Source organism: Plasmodium fragile (assembly GCF_000956335.1).
Source record: "Plasmodium fragile strain nilgiri unplaced genomic scaffold supercont1.13, whole genome shotgun sequence".
NCBI lineage: Eukaryota > Apicomplexa > Aconoidasida > Haemosporida > Plasmodiidae > Plasmodium > Plasmodium fragile.
In genome coordinates this window covers 22,351-40,346 of record NW_012192593.1, presented here as the reverse complement: position 1 = coordinate 40,346, position 17,996 = coordinate 22,351, and the positions used below count along the sequence as shown (strand labels likewise).

The 17,996-nt window shown below is 34.7% G+C and overlaps 4 protein-coding genes across 4 annotated transcripts; 2 read left to right on the top strand and 2 right to left on the bottom strand.

The window, feature by feature from the left end:
• Nucleotides 1-2,975: 2,975 nt before the first annotated feature.
• AK88_01468 (uncharacterized protein) lies at nt 2,976-5,219 on the top strand (the record flags this gene model as incomplete). Its single annotated transcript, XM_012479103.1, has 1 exon — nt 2,976-5,219. One exon carries the CDS (start codon nt 2,976-2,978, stop codon nt 5,217-5,219), a length of 2,244 nt encoding a protein of 747 aa, XP_012334526.1.
• A 2,214-nt stretch (nt 5,220-7,433) lies between these two features.
• On the top strand, nt 7,434-8,636 carry AK88_01467 (uncharacterized protein; the record flags this gene model as incomplete). Its single annotated transcript, XM_012479102.1, has 1 exon — nt 7,434-8,636. One exon carries the CDS (start codon nt 7,434-7,436, stop codon nt 8,634-8,636), a length of 1,203 nt encoding a protein of 400 aa, XP_012334525.1.
• A 3,179-nt stretch (nt 8,637-11,815) lies between these two features.
• On the bottom strand, nt 11,816-12,541 carry AK88_01466 (uncharacterized protein; the record flags this gene model as incomplete). The annotated part of the gene is made up of 1 exon (XM_012479101.1): nt 11,816-12,541. One exon carries the CDS (start codon nt 12,539-12,541, stop codon nt 11,816-11,818), a length of 726 nt encoding a protein of 241 aa, XP_012334524.1.
• A 3,939-nt stretch (nt 12,542-16,480) lies between these two features.
• Nucleotides 16,481-17,606, bottom strand: AK88_01465 (uncharacterized protein; the record flags this gene model as incomplete). Its single annotated transcript, XM_012479100.1, has 2 exons — nt 16,481-17,251; nt 17,448-17,606. 2 exons carry the CDS (start codon nt 17,604-17,606, stop codon nt 16,481-16,483), a joined length of 930 nt encoding a protein of 309 aa, XP_012334523.1.
• Between the last annotated feature and the right edge of the window lie 390 nt (nt 17,607-17,996).

Sequence of the window (17,996 nt, the reverse complement as noted above, 5' to 3'; positions counted from 1 at the left end):
GAAGGGGAAGCAATGTGCAAAGAAAATAAAACAGAATTAATAAAAAAAAGGAAACTACGATAAAATAATGAGCTTAAAAATTCGACGATCGTCAGGCCATATAATAAAGAAAAAACAAAGATAAAATAAAGCAGGCGTAGGGGGGGGAAGGCCAAAGTGAAAAATAAATTTGAGGGGAAAATAAAAACTTGGGGAAATTAAACGAAATCTGCGCAAAACTTTACCAAAAAAAAAATAAAATAAAAAGGAAAACTTATTTTAAAAAATAAGTTACATTATTTAATTTATGCCTATAAGCATGAAGTGGTAACAATAAAAGAAGAAATATATTCTATTAAAAAAGTGTTACTCAAATGGGGAACATAATATTTCCTGAAGCTTCGCACATTGGTGAAGGTACCCTAAGGCTACTGTAGTAAATGTGTAAGTTGAAATTCCTGTAATGGGAACTTACGTTTTAACGTAAAAATAAAATGCGAAAATGAAGAATGTGACCTAACCGAGGTTAATAAATGGAGATGAAAGAAAAAAAAAAAAAAAAAAAGAAAAAGAGGGAGATAAAGAAACTAATGAGAGAAAAGAAGAAGAAAAAAGAAAAAAATGAGGAAACAGAAAAGCAGAAAAGAAGATAAACAGAAAAAGTATTATCATACATTTGGAAGAATAAGGAAATGCTTATTTATGCACACATTATATAGCATGTGTGCTTGTACGTATGTGTTAAGAATAGAATGGTTACGGCGAGGATTCGCGAAAAAGAAAAGCCGGAATGTAAAATATTTTGTATAAAAATATTTGATCCGCAGCAATGTCTATGTTTAAAAAAAAAAAAAAAAGGGAATATAGTCGTAAGTATAATACAATTTATTTATCAAAAAGGAAACAGATATGAGTGAATTGCCAAAGGGGGACATGCTTACGTTCTTCGCGATACACATGTGCGCATATGTGTAGGTAATGTGTGGGTGTACATTTGTGCACATGTATATATAGTACTATGTATGGATAAATGGCTAAGCACACAGCACATATGGATCACTGTGCACTTGCGATTTTCGCCTCAATGCAGTTTCTCATGCTACCCTCCATTGGCATATTGTTCGCAAAATTGAGACAATTATTTTAAATAAAATATCGGCTACAAAAGTAGAAGACTAAGAATAGCTATAAGAAGCATGGAGGGGAGACTTGAAGCAGCAGTAAGGACATTTACAAGCATGGCATTGTGTGTTTGCTTTGTTCACATATGTGTATGGTTCCTGCGTGTGTAATATATGTGTGTAACAGCGCGCGCCTTAATGTTTTGTCATTTTATGATGAGTCCCCCTTTGTGTGTGCCAGTCCTTTGTAGGAATATGTCTTGGCAGTACCAAAGGGGAGTGGAAAAAAGGGAAATACGGAATTGTTATAAAAATATAAGAATTAGGAATAAATTAAACGAAAGGGAGAGGAAAAAAAAAAAAAAAAAGTGAAAATATAGTATCACATATGTCTTGGCACGTAAACCATATATTTAACACGCTCTGGAATTTGTGAAAAATCTGTTCTTTTACTCATGTATTTTTAGCACATGTTTCGGTATGTTTCAGAATAACTTACTAGTGAATATGTTACACGATTGACGTTTTTAGAAAGTTACCACCAAGGTATTTCGCCCATTGATTTAGGCAAGCAAAGGAACTCATGCACTAGGCACATGCACGTGCATGTATTCCCGTGTGGTCAATATATTTAAATGTGCCAAAAAATGTGTCATGTTTGTTATCTGAAAAGTATATTTTTTGATATGGCCACATCGTTTCGCACGAGGCAAAAGATGAAGCGTATGGCTCCTAATAATGAAAAGTGCTAAAAAAAAAAAAAAAAAATGTGCACACATGTATATGCGGCAGTGCATTTTATTATGACCCTGCGTTTGAGGCACTTCAAAAGCTGTAAGGTGCTAGCTGTACAGGTGTCTCATAGGCAATAGCATATTTGTAAAGGTACGTTCCTCCTTTAATTTTAAACTGATATATTATGGATCATTGACGTTTATTCGTGCACAACTTACATGTGATCGAATCGAATTTAAAAAAAAAAAAAAAGTACAAAAAAGGCAGCAAAGAAGGGTATATATTGTCTAATGGTTTCGAAACTTATTCAAAATGTATGCACATGTTACACCGATGTGACAGAAAAGGATACAGTTGAAAAAAAAAAGAACACAAGTTTCACTGCCTAAAGCTGCGGAAGGGTTCGACATGCAAAGGTGTTTCGAACAACATAAAAATGCACACACATTGAGGTGCAAAAAATACCACTGCGTATTTTGAAACTTCTGAATTGTTAGTAAATTTATGTGTTCAGTTGTTCGCATGTTTCTTTGTGCCCTTTTGGGTGAGCGGTGAAATCGACATCGTAGCGGATAAATAGCCAATGCTATGTAGCCTGTGTACATTTTAAATAACCGCCTACTAGAAAACGAAATAGAGGAGGAACATGCGTCCAGCGTGGACATGCGAATATACGGATATAGGTACCGTGCATGTTGCAGTAGAGGTAGTGGAATGGAGAAGCCTGCGCAAGGTGGATCAAATTATAGGCAATGGAACAAAGTAGGGGTGTTGTGTAAAAATTGTTGTATGCATTATTACGTACATTTTTATTTTGAGAGAGCAGCTAAACTGTCGCAGAAGATACGACAATATAGCTGAAAGTTGACTGGTTTGTTTGTTTTAATATATAAAAAAAAAAAAAAAAAAAGTGGTGCAGTGTGCAGAGGGGAGGAAGAAATAAAATAGAGTGCACCCATTCCCGTGTCCCAAATTAATAAGATAGCATATAATGACGAAGAGGCCTGCGCCGTACCGTTGTGCGGAAGGAACAAAAATTTGAAAAATGCACAATGGGGTTATAATACCACGTTTAACTAATGAAGAAGGAAGAATTGGTCCTTGCTTTTTTCGTGTGCACTTTGTTTATATTAGCAAAAGATGAAGGAAGAAGAAAATTCGTTCAGTTATTTGAACTTCCTAAAGAGCGGTCTGCATCTGTCCAAAAAGTACAACCTAAAATTTCAAAGAAGGTTGTATGCAGACCTTTTAGATACCCACTGCTACCGACAAGGGGTAAACAGTGTTGTCTTTCCTGAGGAGTGTTATTTAAAGTATGGAGACTTGAACGGGTTATATGATTATACAAGAAGAGAATGCCAAGATGATAGCTGTGACAATGTTGTAAAATACGGATACATCTATGCTTGCTATAAGCTGAAGAAGGAAAAAAGGAAAGTCATGCTGCTAATGCTTCTGGATGATGAGTATATAAAATACAACTGCAAGGGTGAGGTGCACGAAAAGTACGAAAAAAAGAATATCAAATTTTATGAAAATAACTTTTACGATGTGAAAAAGCTGCCAGGACATAGTGCTGGGTATTACATTATGGGGAAATTGTGCGAAAAGGAAGCCAAAAATGAGTGGTTTAATGATACGAAAAAAATGAAATTAATAGATATAGCATTTTATTGTTATTACTTATGTTTTAAATCATGTCCCCTGTTCTTGTGCGCATATAAAAAGTTACTAAAGCTGCACGGAAACTTTTATTCTAATACTATGTTCACGGAAGAAGTAGAAAAGTTGTCGAAAGTGTATAATTTTGGAGTTCCTTTTTACCAGTCATGGGGGGTGTGCAGCGGGGTGGAAGATGAGGACGAGGATGATGACTACGGCGAAGAAGATGAAGAGGAATACGGAGAACAGGATGAAGAAGGGTACAGTGAGGAGGAAGAAAATGAGTACGCTGAGGAGAACATGGGCGAGTGCGAGGGGTGGGAAGACATAGAAGCGTATGGCGAGGAGGAGACAGACGAGTACGACCTAGAGAATGCAGGAGCACTCATGAATGAAAATAGTGATTCCCATTGCGATACAAAAACAGGTTCCCGTAAGGACAAAATATCGCCTTCGGATGACAGCATTTTGGAAGATTTAGAATTCCAAAAGGATACAAACTACATAGATGTGAAGAGCGCGGAGTTTATTATGTCATTAATAGGAGAAGAAGAAATGAAGAAGTCTCTTTTAGAGTGGGAAAAGGCGTGCGAAGAGGACATAAATGTGATAATGGGCGAGGAAGGGCGTGAGTACATTTCAAACAAAGCAATAGTAAATTTATCGGTACTGGGAAAGGTATACTATTACTTTTATGTAAATGATTTTAGAAAATGTTTAGGGTTACTAGAGGAGTGGGAAGACAGACCAATGTTTAGTACTTGCACTGTTTATACCAAAGGGTTATGTCACTTTTTACTTAGGAATTATGAACAGGCGAGTTTGTTTTTTGAAAAAATTCATGATATAGAATCTTTGTACACAAAGCATTTACCCTTTCTGTCAACATGTTATTGGTACAAAGGAGATATAGACAAGATAGAATACATTTTGCTGAGTTATGACAAGAAGGAATTGAATGAATATTTTTTATGTGTTATAGGAAATTATTTTTCCCTAAAAAACAACAAAAGCATGGCAGTATATTTTTTTAGAAAGGCAATGAAGCTAAATAAGTTTTACGAATATGCTTATGTTCTTTATTCTTGTGAAATGAGACTTTTGGGAAACATGCGCAAGGCAGCTTTGGCATTGTCGAAATGTCTACAAATAAATGCGTGTAATTTTAAAGTACACTTGTTACTAAGCGTTATATTATTTCAGGAGAGAAAGTACGAGCTAGCGAATGTCCACTTGAGTTTATGTCTGAAACTAAATAGTAGTGATGCAGTTGTGTGCATGTACTGCGCTTCAATATATAATCACCTGGAGAAGTATGAAACTGCCTTACTATGTTTAGAACATGCACAGAAAAATGGTTATGAAGGAATTGATGTGTTCATTATGCAGGGTGTCATATTTTTAAAAATGAAACGAAATGAAGATGCTTTGAACAGGTTCTGGAAAGCCGAAAAAATAAATCCCGTTTGTAGTTACGTTAAAGTGCTGATTGCATTTACGTTAATGCTAGAAAAAAATTTTGAAATATCGAAAGTAGCGATAAAAGAGTTAATGCTGCAGGAGGACAATGATGTAAACATAAATTTTTTGAAAGATATTTACGAGTGTTGTAATTTAAAAAGGGTTCCAAACGAGGGGTCTGTAAAAAAGTTAGAGTTATTTCTTAGAGAGGGCAGCTTTTTGGAAAGCCTCAGCATGCTGGATAATGCTACTCAGCGGTGATGTGGAGGCGCACAACTTGGACATTTGTATTGCATGAAGGTGTGATACGTGTACCAAGCGGTAATGAATGTACACCCATACGGACATGTACAGGGGGACAATTAATAATAGGCGTGGTGTGTGTGTGCATTGTGACCATGGAGGACGATACATACAGTGGTGCAGGCATATTTACCGGAACGTGCGCTCATTTAAATATTATGTATGATTGGTTTCGTTTGACCAAATGCGCGGTGCTAGGGATACACACATAAGATAGGTGGCCGAATGGAACCATTCATAATACTGGTTCAGCTGGGGCCAAAGTGTGAAGTTGCAAAAATATGGAGAAACTACACCGAACGTTTATGGGACTGACGCATGAAAAAGTGTTCATATTTGTGCACATGAAAAAGAGGAATGTAAGGAAACAAAACAAGAAAGGCCGGCTAAGTGCGTGTGCATTTGTGTGTGAAGATGCGGCTGCCGCTGGAGGGGGGGGGACGCAAGCTGGCAAAATGGCTCCCAAAATGGATGCCAAAAAATCGGATACGCTCTACAACTTTGTTGTTCAACAGTGCGCATACATGCAAAAGTAACAAGGTGCCCGTTTTGGACGATTTTCATGAAAAACGAAGCAAAAGTGTTAGTAAAACGCAACATATGGGGATGCATTGAGTGACATGTTTCAAAAATAATTTGTGCAGTACAATTTACAAAAGTAACGCAAAGGGCGCCGGGGACACGTGTGCACGCTATTGAGGGGCATGTATACGTGTACACCTACACATGATGCGCATATTTGTATGCGTCCGCACATGAACATGAATTCGCGCAATTGTGAATTTTATTTACATGGACACTTTTGTGGAAAGCGACACATGTTACGCGTGCTGTTATGACATTTAACGCTTCCTAAAATTGGATTTTGTAAAATGAGTAAAAGCTTAATGGTCCATTTGTTGGTCCAAATTCAGAGTACACTTATGTCCATGTTTCGGACACACTGCACAGTGTTATCGGTGCTGATGCTCATGGATACAGATTGCACTCCGTGTCGTTCACGCTCTCGTTCGTTTGCTCGCATGATATGGCATTGTGTGTTTTTCTGTTGTCCAAACTTTGCAAATAAATCGGGGTGTCTTCACATTTTTTGCTTTTGTAGTGCTTAAACATTGTTAATTATTTTTGCGACGCTTTGCAATTTTTTAATATTTTTCACACAGCACCGTAGTTGCAGCCAAGTTATACATAACAATATTCTGTCTACGGGATCGGCTATGTAATGCTTACAACAATTCCTTATTGGCATTTCAGACCATTGCACTTTCATTTACATTTGCGTTTTTGTTTGAACTGTTGTTTGCGCTTGCACTCTGTTGCGTATGCACCTAAGTATAACACTAAAGTCATGACACACATTCACAATTTTCTACAAGTATTTGCACGTATACTTACACATGTTTCGTAAATGCAAGCAATCAAAAATTATATAATGTGTGTTATGCATATCAAGTGCAACGAGCACATTGTTTTGGTTTAATTAATGCGCGACGCAGACACCCTTTTCTGTTTTTTTGCCTCTATTGTTTTAATTTTCTTTATAGTATTTAACTTGTTCGCAACAAAATTGCCACATTGCTGTAAACACTTGATATCGTTTGCAACACTGGAAAACAAACGAATAACAAAAATAAAATGCAATAACATAAAATGAATAAAATAAAATTAACACATGTCTAAATTCGTAAATGTGTACATTCGCATGTTCGTACGCAAAACCAAATGAATCAAGTCTGTAACCTCTGCTGTTAGCTAGTTATGGCGATTTTCGGTTTGCACTTTTCCGTTTGCCTCCGTTTTCTATGACTTTTTTCACGGATACCCAGTTTCCATGTGAATACATTAATGTTTAGTCAACTGACTTTTACACTTTTCGATGCGTACAGCTGTACCCATACATGTAAGTATGTATCTACGTGTGCAGTAGCGTGTACACATACGCACACATATGATACACATACGATACACACCCGTAGTACACTAATTCGATAGAACGCGTGTGTTAGGACCAACGTAATATCACGACTACGGGCGTTCAACCATTGCTCCGCTTGGTTAAGTACGGGCAAGCGCTTACCTTTTTGTAGGCACATCCTTCCCCAAAAAACTAGACAAACAAGTAGTTTACCACATTCATGATAACACTTATTTCATCTGACACACACAGACAAGATGACAGCGATATTTCTGATTTCCTTCTTGGTCACCCTTTTTTTCAAAAATGGTGTGCATGCATATACTTGCGCCAAAGAATTGTACAACATCAACTTCAGGGATCTTTCAGTTACGGGCATGGTTTTGGACCATGCACAGGCACGTCCAATGCTAGGAAAATGGGTTTATTTCTTTTTCAGTCATTTTTCTAACCCTACTGATGCAATAAATTATGTAGAACATCTAAATGTATACGCTTTAGATAATAAGGACCAGGCATGCTTCATTCGAGCTTTCACTATATATTTAATTCAAAACTATGCTAAGGATATAAAAGCTATGTCAAATACAGACAACTATGAGACTTATTTCAAAAACTTATTAAAAGATGTGCAAAGCGATGTAAGTAATGATTTTCTTTCTCTATTCAGCAGTCAACTGCTTGTGGCGCAAGTTCACAAACTATTACTTAATCAACAGGACATAGACAATTTGAAGAATGATCCACATATTTTTAAGACCTTAATTTCCAAAGCTGATAGAAACACACATGCTACTTACGAACGTAATCCTATTCCAAGTTTCGGTCCATATGATGTCAGGGTGTTTAGAAAACTTTATTTAGTAAAAGACGACCCTTCTATTAATATGTCCGAAGTATATGCAGCACGTGATATTAACTTTTTGGCTTTTCTTGGTGTTTCCGATTTGTACTACAATTCTGATATAACACAACCTGCGAGAGGTACTTCCATAGTTATTAGCAACAGAAAAAGATTAGGAATAAGAAAACGTAGTAGCTCACTTCTGTTATTGGGCCCACATAATCATAACCCTGCCTTTGGCTTTTGTGAAAAAGATGGCAAAGAAGATTACTTTGGATATATAGATGATTTCTTACCGTCCTTTTTTTCAGTTATGAAAACGAAAATGATTTATGGACACAAAAGATTTTTAAGAGAATTTGACTATTCATTAGTGCATAAAACTTACACAATGCCAAACCTAAAAGGTTTACGACTTTTGAAAAGTTTTTTCAGGAGAAAGAACTTAGAAAACTTTGTACACATGTATAGCAACCTCATGTCCACAGAAATTGATTTTTTGACAGAAGATTTCGCGGACCTGTTTCAGATTACTATGAACTGTCATATGCGCGAGCATTTCGATCGTGCAATACTTAACTATAGGATGATTAAGGAGAGAACCATGGAGTCCTAAAGTTTTTTTTCTTTTTTTTTTTTTCCTTCTTTTTATAGTATACACCCTTGTTAGCTTTTAGATTTGTTGTTGCTTTGAATTGCCCAAATTTTGAAACGTGCGCACGTGTGTGCATACGTACGTGTTCATGCGTCTGTACATGTATTTGCATTTGTACATGTGCACACGTGCGCTGATTAACTTTTTAGAATAATTTTCGAACCACGGGCACGTGCACACCATTTGGCCGCAAATTTTTGATGACCAATTTGCCATGTGTTTTTTGAACATTTTTTAAAAGAGTACATTCGCGAATTTTCATTTGCCCTTCGTTTATGTTCCCGCTTTAACAGGCTTTAAAAACTTCAATACCATAGTAAAATTTTGAGTTTAGTTTGCTCGTTTTTTGTTGCATTACTGCATTATATTTTAGTTTATTTATGCATGTTTTGTGTTTCTTTGTTGTTCTTTTTTGCTTGTTTTTGTGTTTTTTTTTCAACATTTGCCCTTCTACTGGGTTATAGTTCGCGTGTGCAACATGGTTCAAGAACATTGCATTTTATGTATTACTAAGTTCATAAGAAAACATATATATAAACAACAACAAACAACAAAAAACAAAGAATTATGACCCTCAACTGTAGAACACCCACTGTGTGCTCGGTGCCCTTTAAATAGTACCTTCGGCACTGAGCACATGGTGCTGCAAGCGGGGCAAATTTTGTCAATCACGCACTGCGCACATATGTATGCCCCACGCTAGTAACGAGCGCATACAACAAATAAGATTCAGCCATTACAAGGTTAGTGGGTTACTCGGTTACGCGGTTGGTTGGTGCAACACATGGACAATACGATACACAGGTGTACACCCGATAGGTGCTTTATAAACGCGCTTGGCGGCGCTTCAGGTGTGTGGCGGCAGGCCGCTCCATCGGGGAAAGCACCGGATCCACAGACGTCGCATTGGCAGACAACATATACATGCACAAATTAGAACACATAATACGTACATGTATACAAACATATATATGTATACACTTAGACGCTCACATAATACATTTTAAATTTTCGGTACTGGAAACATGCGTGGTCATTCGACAACAATGGTCATAGACACACACACAGGTGCAGAGCCTTCACCAAGGGCAACAAATAAATATAACACCCACGAAATGACAAAAACAAACAAGGGCAACTATATGCGCCTCAGGGAACGTGTACATAAAAACATCCTGCCAGTTCACAATTAACAAAACGGACACAAATTAAGTGAGCCTCTCCATAACATTTTCTCTATATAGGTGCGTTTAACATGATTCTAGCATAAATTCAGGATGCGCACACAACGGAAAAGGATGCATTAGTTTTTCTGTTTTTGGAGACAACACCCAGTGATTTGCTCCTTAATTCACGAGTAAATTAAACAAACACAAACAACTAAAACACGACACAAAACTTACACGCGATACAGTAATAACAAAATGAATACACACACTTAAATGTTCGTTTTGTGATCTCTTGGACGCGTTAGTATATACCCATTTTATCACATTCTATATTGTTACATTATCTCCTTGTAGGCTCCTTGCCAATTCTACGTCGGAACCATTTCTTTAAAATATTTTTTTCCCCTCAAAGGAAACATTTTAAACGCATCTCTTCAATTACATGTGTGGAACAATTAATCCCTGCTGCGAAACGCATTATTTATATAAGCGGTAACAATACATATACATATATATATTTCTCCCTTTTCCTTATTTATAATAACACCTGCACATATTGGGTGTCTTCTAAATGTGCAGATATCAGGAGTCGCTAACATTGAATTGAACAGGTGATTCTGCATAGTTGAAGGTTTAGGGTTCACGGTAAGATTTTATACCGCACTACACAAAAACACTTGTGCTCGGATGTCAACTTGAAATAGGCGCTCTGTATGCCACCCGGTGCCTGGCTAAATTGTTTCTTTTGTGCTCACTGTAATCTTCGCATTGTAAGGTGGTGTATGTAATGTAGCCAAACAGGTTGGTGAAAGATTGAGGCTAACCATAATTATACGACATACATGTTGCTACAGGGGTATTATGTTATGAAGTGGCAAAGATTAGGAAGTGTGCATCGTTACAGGGATCAAAAGCGTTGGGCATGGCAATATGATCGTTTGCGATTGCACAGGGCACTGTCTCCTATTAGCTGTATTTTGACACAAATAGAATACACACGCTTTCCATTTTAATAAAACAAAGTGCCTTCGTGCAATATGTCATACGACAAAGTATTCGCGCAGGCAGATTACATGTTTAACAACGCGGACACCGCATCATCCCTTATTATTGAACACTGTCCACTTGGATATTCGTGGCATAAAAAGTTGCCAAGCAATATTTGCATATTACATATTGCGTATTACGTATTATATATTACATATATATATACAACTGCGTTGCGGGTTTTCAGATGGGTGCCGAACTAAGTTTTAGTTCTGATCTCTTGCAAGAACATCCATTTTGAACACGCACAATGCGCATGACATGCCTTTGTTTTGTGTGTAGCGGACACGTAAATTTCATTTCGATGTATGCTTTTTTTTATATATACATTTTTGTGTACGGCTATTTAATATTTAATTCATAATAATATGTTCCTTTTTTATGACAATGCGCATGACGTTAAAATTGTCAAAGTTAAAGTTACACACAAAGAGAAATCACAAGTATAAAGTATCATATATAGAGAGACAGTTATAGACATATATGTATGTACAAGTTTAATCATAACAAATACGCGTATTGTAAATACAACATATTTGTTATTAGAAAATATATACATAAAAGAGTACACACATAGGATAAACAACTCTACACAAACTGCAAAAAAATGGCATATTTTTTTTCTCAGTATTTATTTTGCATGCTCTTATTATGGCTGCTACAGAATAAGGTATATTTTTCTTAGGTTTATATTTTTTTTTTTTTTTTTTTTTACATTCTATTTTGTGTTTCGTCTTTTTCGTGTTCTTAGTTAATTTCTTTTTTGTTATATATTTATGTCTGCTCCTGTGGATTAGTTTTTTGTTTCATTTGCTTTTGTGTTAAACACTTGACAGCAGTCGACAATTACGACACGACAGTTTTTGTCTTCATTTCTTAGGTAGCACTTTTTATTCGCATTGCTAGGTCGCTACCTTTTTTTTTTTAATTCTTTTCTTTTGTGGCTTTATCCGCTTTTTCCTTAATTTGTTTTTTGAGTTTTTTTCCCTTGCATTTTTTTTTGTTGCCTGAGACACCCTTACAGTAGTTATACATAAGGATAGCGTTCATTATTACCATTCCAATGAGTAAGATCACTATGTAGTTTTCTTGTATTAAATTAATCATTCCCTTGGCATAGCTTCCGAAGAATTGTAACTTGTATAATGGAGATATCATAGATGAGGATGGGCTGATATCAACATCAATGGTTTTATTTGCAAGTCTTTCCTGTTGTTCTTTGTAGGCAGCTAATCTACGTTGGTAGCAGGGGGAGTTTTCAATGGATTCTCTCAATTTTCTAATGGAGTCTTCACTGAACATTTCATCCAAATTAGGTGGCGGTAATATGCGTTCATCTGCGGGTTCTACGTTTTCACCATCACCTGCAAATTCTGAAGATCCTTCCTCATTTACATATGGAACGGGTTCATCAGGTGCGTCAGACCCATTGGAACCAGTATAATGAGATGTATGAGGTGACCCCACGGCACCATCACCAGTGGATACGTTTCCCATGTGGGACAGTCCCTCAGCATTAACTGATCCTGTTTGCATCATTTCGGTATTTGGCTTGGGTGGTGGAACTCCTCCAGTGCTAGGGCCATAACAACTACCTTTTAAATCTTTGGCGGCATCAGCCGCAAGGTTAATTTGTTGTTCTGGATTCATTTTTACAAAACCTTGACTGCTTGGTGTAGCAAGAAAAACGTACAACAGGGGGGATGGTTATATATATATATATATATATATGTATATATATATATATGATATATTGAACACAATATATAATTTTTTTTCTTTATAAAGGTTGCTATCACATGGAAAAGGAATCATAGGTTCATAAATTTGAAAACGGGAACACAAACGCGGGAGAGCAGGTTGTTATGTAGAAAGGGGTATAAATATAGTTGCCATAATAGTCATTCCTACATATACAATCGATTATATATTGGCCGTTTGCGGACTGCTTAAATAGGCACAAAACACAGAAATGAGGGAACTCATTTTTGTATGTAAAATGTAGATAATACCTTTGGGGATAAGACACGCTTAGAAATAATACAGCGTTGAACAAGGCGTTTGTGGATCTTTTCTTGTTGCTAAACACTTAGATGGTACAATATACGCGTTTGGCTTTCCTAGGACTGTCGAAGACGCTCTGTTAGAAGAAACTGTAAGAAAGTTAACAAAAAAAAAGAAAAAGTAAATATTATAATTTAGTTAATTAGTAAAAACAGGTTCTGTTTGTTAATGTTTATTCTTTTAAGCGAAATTTATATATCTAATCTTTATTCAACAAAATTATGAATAATTTTGTACGCATTAAAATATATCTTCAATGAAATGAATTTTCAGAGAAATATGTAAATTTATATAAAATATTTAACTTTAATTTATAGGAGTATAATTTTCTAAATTACCAGAAACATACGGGTTCCTCAGAAAATGTATTTATTCCTTTTTGTTTTCGTTTTTTTGAATGTATTCCTAAAACAGCAATTTAGATAAAGAACAACAAAAATGCTTTTTAAGATAAATAATAAAAAAATAGAATAATTTGAGAACATTAAATTTCTGTATAAGTGTTTTATTAAAAGTTAGAGAAATTGCAATAAAAAATATGGATACGGGTTATTTTTTTTGTTTTTTTTCATAAGAACATATAATACGTTAGACGCTTTAAGAATGAATAATTACTCTTTATATAGATTTAATTCAAATGCAAATTGAGGATGTAAGTTTTTTTTTTCTTGCGAATTTAAACATGTATATTTGTATCTGATTTGAGTATTGTTATGCGCTGATATAGCCTAGGATAATTAGTGACACATCCATTGCGCATCATGTGAGAATAATTCATTTTCACTTAAATTTTAATTTACGTTTGAAATATTAACTGTTTGTGTGCTGCATATGCTTTTTTTTTGCGCCGACATTTTTCTATGGACCCGTTATGGTACGCGTTCTGCTACGAAAATGGAACGGGAAAACGGATTCATTCTCTACAAAATCTATTTATTTCTAAGTTCAGTAATTCCCATTTCCGTTTTTCTGTTTTTTTTTTCAAAAATACAGCATTTCAATTTCGTACTTTGGCATATATATAATAAAATATATGCATAGTATAACATTTCGGTAGAGACGAAAAAATATATATTTACGGTATCATTTTTTTTTGAAGCCCGTGCTGCGTTTTTACATTATATTGCATGTTGAAATAAATTTCTTCTGACTTTTTCTTTTTTGTTTTTTTTTTTTTTAACCTGTTTTGTTTAATTGTCTCTTAATTATTGGAATATAAAAAATATATACACGGAAAAGACGTAAATATTTATACGTCGCTCTTGATGTAACATTTTATACTAATGCTTTTAATTTAAATTATCCTAGTTAAGAACATCCATTTGGACTATGCGTGAGGGTTTGAGTTTGACAATGTTTTGTGGATGAAGCGCTTTTTACTATTTATTAAACGAAAGACTTTCATTCACTTGGAGCGCTTTTATAATGTAAATTGCCGACCCCGCTTTGTAACAAAGAGAGTCCGTTATAAAGAACTCACCTTTATAGCGAGCAAAATGTGGTTGAATAAATTTGTCTCACAGGGGATAAATGAAGCTTTGCTATTGGATTTATATATGCATATGTTTGCCTTTAATTTTGGTCACTTACTCTCGATAGTAATGCAAAATATATGCTAATCGTATTTATGGACATAATTTATTTTTACATTTATGGAGGCTGAAATTTGCAGGTTCTACGTTTTATTCCTTTCTTCATTTAAAATAAAAGAATATTCAAAATATTGATGGCAGCCTCGCTTCTGTCTCACTTCGTTGTGACCTACAATCCTTGGCACACTTATGGCGGATGAGGACAAATTCAAATATGCTTTTATTGCTATTATAATTATTCTTTATTTTAGCAAAATAGTAAAAATCATTTTATAAATGCAAATAAACCACCCATTCTATGAATAGGAGTAGTTGGTGTGCTTTACTCACTTGGGAACGTTATTATTTACATATAATAAGTGATAAATATATTAATGGTAAGCAATGCTCTGTGAGTTTTAAGGCTACTGCGTATATCATTGTAAAGATTAGGATTTGACAGTTAGCTCCTCTAACTGTTTTTTGTTGGGGGGAGCATATTTCTTTTAAATTGTTTTTTCTTGCCCCCCAGAATTGTTCTAAATGCCCTTCATCATATGCTATAATAATATAAGGTGTAAATTTTTGGACAAATTTTATTTTTGAATTTTTTACACACATAAACCGTTAAGGTGGCACACTCTCTCCCCCCCTGCAATAAGCACCCATATACATTTATTTATATATTCGGAGAGTACAAAGAATGATTGTACAAGAGTACGACGTGACGTTAGAATTGGTGTGGGTTAAAAAGTCACCAACTACGCGTTAAAGAAAATTATAAAATGTGATTACCCTATTATGTAATAACTTTTATAGGTCATTCAATCGAATTTAATAGAAGCAAAAGTATACTTTGTTCATAATTTTGTTTCTACAAATGGGAGCACGAAATATGTATTTCCTTTTGAATCATTATTCATTAAGCGCTCTTTTTTTTTTTTTTTTTTTTCTTTTTTTCTTCTGTATAGGAGGGCGTTGTTTATGTCAACTTCAATGAATTCAGTACACTGTTCTTTTTTTTTTTTTTTGTAATGCGTGAATTATCGTTAACATGTAGACATTCATGGAAGGTCTTAATTCGATTCTGAAATAAGCGCCTGCAAAAACGATAGACAACATTTTCCAGTTGAGAGAAAGATGCGGTGGAAAAAAAAAACATAGTAATTGATAAAACTTTTGACAAATATAAAAATGGAGCCAAAAGATGATTTTTTTACAACTTTTGTGGTTTGTTGTTTTTTTGCTCTTTTCATTTACCATTCTGTTAATCAAAAATGTGCTTGAATAATGTGTTACATATCTCATGCAAATAAAGTTAAGAGGAAAAGGAATTACCATTAGGCTATGACCAAAAAGGTATGATATCAATGCATATGTGAATAGACCAATACGTGTGCATATAACTGAGTTAGAATGAATTGGAATAAGTTTAAGTTAAAATATATTTACTCTGTGTATAAACAAATGGTTTGTGTAGTTGTGGAGGTAATAAGAATTATTTAAAAAGAATTCCTTTTTGTTAGCGTGAAAAAGGGGAAAAAAAAAAAAAAAAACGTGCAGCAGGGGAATGGGACGTAAAAAGAACTGCGGATGAGTACCGATGTGGTTCAACATATAGCATGCGCGAAATGTGTAAAATGCGCAAAACATATGAACTAAGCAAAATATATATGTATCATCCGTATAAACTGTTAAGCAACACTTATTTACTTTTGTTTTTATGAGTGTTACTGGGCCACAGGAAAAACTGTCCTTTTTGTCTTTGCTCATTTTTGAGATTTGTCCACTGATTGTTATGGATTATTTTCGCCTAGTTCATATTCTTGCTCTATGAAATTCATGTATGCAAAATTAATGAAGGAAAGACTGTCAAGAATACCTTATTTTATAATTTTTCTTTTCTGTTCACAATGGGGTTAAAATTTTCCAGAGTTGGCCAGCATTCTCGCGATCATGAATCATTTTCTGTGTTCACCAAGTTGTTCCATTTCTCCTCATTTATCCACTTTTTAATTATATTATTCATCCATGTATTGAAGAATTCTTGTTTTTCATTTTTCCACATTGACCAATTATTCAACTCGTTAAATATATAAACATTTTCTTTGATGCTCAACCAAGTAGACCATTGTTCACCTTCCCTATGATTTCTTTCTTTCCATTTTAGCCAGTGTTTTTTCTCTGTGAAGTGGAGCCACTTAAGCCATGTTGAGTTTTCCCAATGTGACCAGTAGTTGTCTTCTTCAGTTTTCCATTCGTTCGTTAGCCATGCCATGATTTTTTCGTTTTTCCACTGGACCCAATCTGTTAATTGTAACAAATCCAATGATGTTCCTTTTGCTTTAATCCATTTTTCGAAATCTGTTTTCATAAAATTTGACCCTTTTGTTTTTATCCATTCTTCCCATTGTTCAGCAGTCCATGTAGTAGATTTGGATATAAGATAATCCTTGTATTCATCATTAATATTTTCATTACAATTCATCCATTTATTTTCCATTTGTTTAATCCATTCGGCCCATTCTTTTTCTGTTTCTTGCAGCCATACATTCTTTTTGCTCTTCATGGATGTGTTGAAGTTTTCCCATTCTGATTCCAACCTCATCATCCAGTTATCCCATGTACATTTTTTTAATTGTTCTGATTCGTCTATGTTATCATTCCAAAATTCCATTAAATTGTTTGGATGATAACACATTATTCTTCCCGCTTCGGTGTTTGCCTGTAAAAGGTTTCAAGAGTTATAATGTGTCAAGAGAGCGTTTTCATATATAAACAATATGTTATGTAATATTCGAAGACAGCAGGGTGTGGGGGAAATAAGTACATGCATTTCACATGTGTATGTGCTTTGGGGGTACATTCCTGTGTGCATATGCATTGGGGGTATTTTTTTTTTTTTTTTTTTTTTTTCTTACAGCATGGGAAGGATTTAGGATGATAACTGAGAATAAAGCAAACAGGATAATGAATAAAGGAGAAACTCTGAAAATTGCCGTCATTTTGGATAACTTTGAATTTCTATTTTGTGTTTTCTTAGAAGGGGAGAACTTTTGTTGATGTGCTGGACCCTTCATATTGGCCTTTAGTTACATGGTTGGTATATTTTGGTGGCAGAAGGAGGTTACTTTTGTAGTGTTTGAGCCATGAGAAAAGAATTGTTCTGCTTTAAAGGTATATTTACCATTTAGGATTTTATATGTATGCTTTTATAATATATATATAGGTTCATTTTTACTGTTGTATGAATTGAAAAAAAAAAAAAAATGAAGAATCCAAAAAAGTGATATTTTAAATTTGCATAACAAAATTAAAAAATATAAATAAAATAAAACATAAGTAAAACAGAAAAGAAAAAAACAATGTCGTTATTTATTCAGCTTAAAAAATAGCCCCAAACAGGACTGCACAGAACCGTTCTATGCAATTAAAAAAAAAAAAAAAAAAAAAAAAAATATTGTGAGCGG